The sequence below is a fragment of the Pteropus vampyrus genome, unplaced genomic scaffold (genome assembly GCF_000151845.1).
Source record: "Pteropus vampyrus isolate Shadow unplaced genomic scaffold, Pvam_2.0 Scaffold142, whole genome shotgun sequence".
Taxonomy (NCBI): Eukaryota; Metazoa; Chordata; class Mammalia; order Chiroptera; family Pteropodidae; genus Pteropus; species Pteropus vampyrus.
Genome location: NW_011888923.1, coordinates 1,617,998 through 1,624,816, shown reverse-complemented (window position 1 = coordinate 1,624,816; position 6,819 = coordinate 1,617,998). Strand labels below are relative to the sequence as shown.

General features: G+C 44.4%; 1 protein-coding gene across 5 annotated transcripts in view; it reads left to right on the top strand.

The window, feature by feature from the left end:
- The window catches only part of LOC111744844 (calmodulin-binding transcription activator 1-like), a 73,170-nt gene extending 66,630 nt beyond the window's left edge, over positions 1-6,540 (top strand). For all 5 annotated transcript variants that reach the window (XM_023535597.1, XM_023535599.1, XM_023535595.1 and 2 more), the window contains exon 5: positions 6,252-6,540. In XM_023535597.1, the coding sequence (XP_023391365.1) occupies positions 6,252-6,289 (38 nt within the window). In that variant the 3' untranslated portion in view covers positions 6,290-6,540. The remainder of the gene's footprint in view (positions 1-6,251) is intronic.
- The last annotated feature ends 279 nt before the right edge of the window (positions 6,541-6,819 follow it).

Below are 6,819 nucleotides of genomic sequence, written 5' to 3'. Positions count from 1 at the left end.
CACTGGCTTCTTCCCCTTTGGCTCCCACTGCACTTTCAGGTTCTCGCGGCCATGTTGCCTTTTACATGCCACTTCTGCTTAGAAGACGGTCACCCTCCATCTTGTCATCCTCCAGATCTCAGCGAAGTGTTACTTCTTCCGGGGGGGTGGGGGGGTGGGGAAGTTTCCGGGCCCCCTAGTGGGGGCGATGACGTTCCCGTGCCTGTGTGTCCGTGGCATCCTGTACTCCTTCACTATGTTCATGGCGCTTGAAAGGGCTTGTCCTGGGTCTGAGCCCTTGCCGAGGTGGCTGTGATGGATGAGGCCGAGCCCGCCCTGCCCTTCACCCCGCAGCCCAGGCACCCGGTGCAGAGTCTGCCGAGTCAGGTGCTCAGTACATGCTGGTTGATGAATGAATTTGTCTTAACTAAGTTAGCGAGGAGCCCTGCGGAGTGGAAAACACTCTTCCTCTTTTTGTGTAAATACGCAAGTAAGTCCTTGACTCTCTTTCTGTCATTGGCCGGTTTAAACCGCACATGCAACCTTTTCAGTGCAGTGCGTGAGGTGCTGTGATCGGTGCGGGTGGATCTAGATGTGTGGAGTCGCCCTGAGGGCCCACCCATCCGTTGTCGCGCTTCCCAGCCACATGTGCAGCGTACGAGGGCGTCTTCCAGACCCTTCCACGCGAGCGTCGTGGAGCAGGACAGGTCCGGACAGATCTAGTTGGAATTCTAGCTCTGCCGTTCTTAAGATTTATGTCTTGAACTTAACCTTTACGCATGCGCAGGAATGGGATAGCAGCGTCCCCCCTGCAGACCTCGGGAAGGCTCGGGTGGGAAGAGAAGCAGGGCGGTGGGCCTCCCGTTGCCCTCGCCGAGCTGCTGCCCGTTGGAGCTTTCGCTGCTTATTTTCCTTCATTCTCACGGCAGCCCCGTGAGGTGGGCGTGTTACCATCTTCATGTTATCAATGCAGAAAATGAGACTTAAAAATTAAATAATCCGTCCAAGGCCATAGAAGTAGGAAGTGACAGAGCTGCTGCTTGAACCCAGAGCCACGTGGCACGCTTTTAAAGCCCAGAAAGGACTCGATAGCCACCCTGCCTTTCAGCGTAGCTCCTAGGGTTTAAAGACTTTTTAGGCACCTTTTGGCTTTTAGAAAATGTTAGTGGTCTCGGGAGGCAGGGCCACCTTAGGCTGTTGCCGGCTGGAATTTGTTTCTTGCTTCGCACCTTTGCGGCTTTGTCATCTGGGCCCAGTGCCCGCAGGAGGCGGCGTGTGCGTGGGGACGGGAGGATGCGGTCAGACCTACCTGGGCAGTTTTTCTTAAAGCAAGAATCGTAGACTCTTCTGGTCAGACTCATCTGGAGGTTTTACTAGAAATGCGGATTGTCGAGCTCCTCTTTTGGCATACTAAATGGCGATCTCGAGGGGGTAGGATTTGGGGAACTATTTTTACAAATGTCTTGCTTTAAATACGGGATTTTTATTCAGTCTGAAGTTTGAGAATCAATGAATAGAGGAAATGGAAAAGGTAGGAGTTTTAATGATCCTGCCTGTGGTGCAGGAAGCCCGTAGAGCAATTAAAACAAGCGCCGGCGCGCGCTGTTAGTGAGCTTGGAAGCAGCCGATAGAGAAATAAAATCAATAGCGGGTGATCTGGTTCCTTTTCCTTCTGTCTTATTATTTTGTCTTCAGTAGAATTTGGCATATATCGTTTGATTCTCTTCCCCTAGTGGGATAGTACTAGAAAACAATGGCTATTGGCTATGACAGAGTTGACATAATGTAAATTTCAAATCTGAAGAAAAGAATTTAAGAATATTTGGTGAATTTAGACAACATTTGCAGAGCCAGGAGTATATCAAAAGCCGATTTTGAACAGTCCCTTCTTAGGGAAACTACGACATATTGCCCTGACTTTCGATTTAGAAAATATGGTAATTTCAGGTTTGTGGCTGATGTGAAAGTTATAATCAATATCAGATGTTTTAACTATATAGTATTTACATATTTGTGCATTTCTTTTAAACAAGGATTTTTTTTATGTCACCTAAGAAGACCAGCAGCAGGTGGTTCCAGAGTTGGGGTTCAAGGGCTCAGGGGAGGCGGCTCTTGCCGTCTCCCCCATGACACTCCCAGCTCTCTCTGTGTGGGGGTCACAGGGAGAGGCCAGGTCCCCGTCTCGTGCCCACTTCCCCGTTCCTAAACAGCTTTTTAAGGTATAATTGGCATGTAATAAATTGCACACACTTAAAGTTGTAGGGTTGAAAGTGTGAGCGTGCACGTGTGCGTGCACGCACACGCACACACACACACGCACAGAACACTGTCACCATAGTGAGCGTTTTCACCACTCATAAAAGTTTCCTGTCCCCTTCGTCCCTCTCCCGTCCACTTTCTTCATCCTTTTGTGACATCTTTGAAGCTATTCAGGAAAAGAATGACATCGTCGAGGATAAAGTCCTGGGTGGAAGGGTATTAAATTTGTAGTCTTAGCTGTTTTCTTTTGGAGGACCATAGTGGAAACTGACACGATGATTGGAGATATCAGTTACTGTCTCATTTATAGAAATTTCGAGAAACATATTTTCGAGCAGACTCTCTTTGAGAAGCTTGACAGAGGACATAGATTTTCAGAGAGATCGACAAGTGGTCAGAATGGCTCCTGCCAGGATAGCGGGGGGACAGGGGAAGGCGGGGGGTGGGGCGCGTGCAGGAGGCTCAGACCTGAACGCCAAGTGCTTTCGTGCGCTTAGGGTTTCCATAGATGGTATTTCTAACGTGCTGAAAAATCGAACATCAGTTCCAATGTGGAAGGAGAGTAGAAATACATTCCTCACACAACCGAAGGGTCGACGTAGCTCAAGTGCGTTTTATTCTAGTGAATTGTTCGTTTTATGAATGACATGTTGATGATTTATTTATTTATAGATTATAAAATTTTTTTGCCCCATCACTGTAATAGGGTTTTGGCTGGACATTTTTCTTTTTAATCTCTAAAGGCATTTGCTGATGTTAGTTTCTGCTGCTGAGAGCATTATATTGAGTTGATAGCCATTCTATAAAGAATTAGTAAAATGTATAGGGTTCTATTTTAATGTATTTCCTCAGCTGTCTCCTAGCTTCTCCTGCTCTCTGAATTCTCTTGGTTCTTTATTCTCATTTCTTTCTGGTTTTCCATGTGTTTTGTTTAGAAACTAACGTGCTTGTGAAAATGGCAGCCTTTCTGTCATGATTTAGCCTTACTAGAAATGACGTTCTTTGTTCTATGTCTGTTTAGTTGAGAAATGAACCACTTCTCTGTTCTTATAAATGCTGGCTGGTCCTTGGAGGAAAGAGAGAGAGAGAGAGAAGAAGTTAATGTGGAGTATAAATCAGGTGTTAAGTTGAGTACTCTGTTTGTATAAACAGAGGGCTAAGTATGGGTGAGAATTTTCCTGGAATAGCATTCTTTGGTTCTTTGCTAGAACTCTTGATGACTTGATGGTCCTGTGAAAGTGAGACTTGGCGCGTTTCTCATTTCTGTGGCATAACTCACCGGCGTGGGATTACAGCTTTCCGGTGTTGGGTTGAGGGTCCTGTGCATGTTACTTAATGCCCACAGTGTTGGGGTTAGTAGGATTTTTCAGCATTTCCTGTTCGGTTACTGGTTGTCATTTTGGATGGAGACTCTCCTGCAGTAGACTGGCCTTCTCTTCCCCTTGATGTAAAAATGTCAGTACTGCCAGTTAGGGATTTGTTTGGAGTTAAAGAAACCCCTTTCGTCTTTGCGTACACGGGCGTTTATCCCATCAGTCCACGTGTAGTCCTAATGCCTGGGCCTCACTGAAAGGATGCTTTCGGAGGAGAACGGAGGATAGATCATTTTGGTCCACGAGTCCCTCTGGCTATGGCCCAGGAGGGGGGCTAGGAGGGTGTTTTGTGTGCAGAGTTTCAGCTCGGGCCTGTCTTTTGGAAAGAATAAAAGCTACTCAGGCCCCGTGTCTCTTCAGCAGATCTGAGGCCGAGTAGGCGGTTGTCAGAATGTGTCAGTGGAAGTGTGCGTGTATTCCAGACACCTGCCTCAGCCAAGGGGCTCTGGCGACTGCTCACGGTTGAAGGTGGATCAGGTGCTCCCAGGTGTGCATAGTCCTCCTGCCCTCTTTTAATTTATTCCGTTGGATTCTGGGGTCCTTGATATTAGGGATTTAGTAACTCCTGGAAGCCATTACCTTTCTCCACCCAAAGAGCAAACTCATTTGAAAACTGTTGACTAAACGCCTTAAATTACCCGAAATTTGGACTGACATACTTTTGTGAGTTGGTGATTTTTAGAAATGATTTAGAAAACTTTTGAAAAGCTTCTGAGTACTTTATCTTGTCGTCAAGAAGTTGCTTAATAAATACATGTATCTTGGTAAAAAAAGGGGTGCATAGAGATGTTTGATCTGAGTACATAGACTTTTTCTCATTTGTAATAGGAAATATTTTAGCAAAACAAAACTTGACTAATGCTGTACCGCTGACTTCTTGCCTTTTCCTGTAAAGATGCTGAGCTTGTCTGAGCGCTACTAAAACAACACACGCATTGCTTTGATGGGGCAGCGATTCTTCCAGAGTGTGCAAAATGACTTGCACGCCTCCAGCAACACGTGCATATGTGACAGGCTTTATGGGAGATGTGCATCCCAGAGAAATGAAATGCTAGTTTACTTTTCAGTGGCTATGGAACTTTAAAAAAAATCATGTTTTCAGAAACGTGGCCCTGAGGCACTAATACGCTCGTATCTAGTGCACGAAGCTCTGCGAGTTATTTTGAACAAAACCGAATCAAGGGAAGCAGAAACCTGATGTTTATAGAGTTCACTTACAGGCAGACCTCAGAAATATTGCGGGTTCGGTTCTGGTACTTAGCAAAGTGGGTCGTAATCTCTTTGCTGGCGGTGGGGTCTTGTCTTCAATTTGTAAAAAAAGAATAAATAAATAAGCAACATCTTGGAGCACAGTAAAGTGAAACACAGTCAAACTAGGTGTGCCTTTATAGTGATTGTTTTAAGCCACCAGAAAGGATAGCCTGTTCCTTTTAATAAAATCCTTTTGGGCAGTCGTCTGTATTTTAAATCTCTACGTATTTTTGGAATTGGATTTTTAACGAGGTGAACTCACACGTTAGGCATCGTAGGATGAAACGGAAGTAGGAGACTGAAGGAAGGAATGGTACTTAGACCTCAGTTCTTTGCTCGTGATGCTCCCGTTTACGCTCGTGTGGGGGCCGCTGTGCGCTTTGCCTGTTAGCGCCTGCTGTCCGGTGAGGACCGAGGACCGAGGACCTTGGATCCCGGGGTCAGGTCGACCTTTCGTTGTGGAGAGGGGACTCAAGGTGACTGTCACCGTGATGATCGTGTCTACCTTTTTTACTAGTGAAATGAATACGGAACTTGTTTACTGTAGCTACTAATCGCTATGCTTGCTTGTTGCTGCCGAGTATGTCCGTCATGATTTAGGTGGTAGCTGCATGTTGCAAAAACAAAACCTTAGCTCTTTCTGTCCTCTTTAAAACACAAGCTATTTTAATTTGGCAATGGGGAAGATGAGTAAATAATAATATTTGTTGGGGACATTAAGCCTAACCTGTCAGATACTTTTTTCCCTTGTCGGATGGTCCTCGTGTCAAGCTTCTTCTAATTCTGTGTAATTCCAGTAGAACTAGCGAGTGATTTTGCCTGAGATGTCTTTTTTTCCCCCCCTGTGCAGTGAGAGTGGAATGTGGGAACAGATCTTAATAGATACAGTTACACAGTTTATTTTATCATGTATCACTTTATTGCTGTCTTCTAGAACATTGTTATACTAAATGTTCCAATAATGGAAATTTTATGCAGCTACTTCAAATGAAACAAATTTGCAAAACTCAATTTTGGAACTCATTCCTTGGGGAGAGGGAAAAAAACTCACCAAGCTGTGACCAAATTAGATTTCTGATATGTTGGCAACTTGTCAAACACTGTCATTTCCAGAAAACAGGGTGTGGGGTCCGGTGGAAGTGTCCGTACTTTTCAGTCACTTACAATGAGAGATATTTGGGGGTTTTAATATGATTGAATGGTTAATTTTGCACAAAAATTTTGTTGGTAACAGGTAATTAAAATTTGGTTTTGTACCTAAATAAAAATGGCTCTACACAGAATCGGGAATGACTGTGTTCAATTTACAGGGGAGTCTTCTTTTCAAGAACTGAATTTTAAATTCTCAAAGGTACTAGTTTTACTTACTGGAGCTCCTTTGTTTTGCAGAGATCATGACGCAGCCGCCCTTTTGGATTTCTTTTTAATAATGTGTGACCCTTCACCTTTGATCCCCTGACCTGCATTACCTTGGTAACCATTTCATTTTTTAATTTAATTTCATTTTTTAATTTTGGTGTACAAGCTGTAACATTTCATCTCTCAAAGTGTAACACGCTGATTTCTTCAAATAGAGATATCCCTTTGAGCGATAAATTTGCAAAATGCTGTCGTCATTTTCTGTATTAAAATTCATTTCAGTTTTTAAAATAAAGTGTAATCTGTGTTTTCATCCTTTTAAAATTTCAGTTTAATGAGTGCATTTTCCCATACAGTATATCTCCTTTTCTATTCATGGTTCTCAATGGCTAAATTAACTCATGGTTCACACAGAACTCACACACACAACCCAACCCTTCCATACACTCACACTCGCGTGTGTGCACACACACACTCACACCCTTCTCCTGCCCACCACCGCTGCCTCTCCCCTCCACACACACTGTCCTCATCGCCACGTGCCCCCTTCCCTTTTGCACGTTAAATTGTGTTTCAGAAATTGTGGCAATTCAAAGTT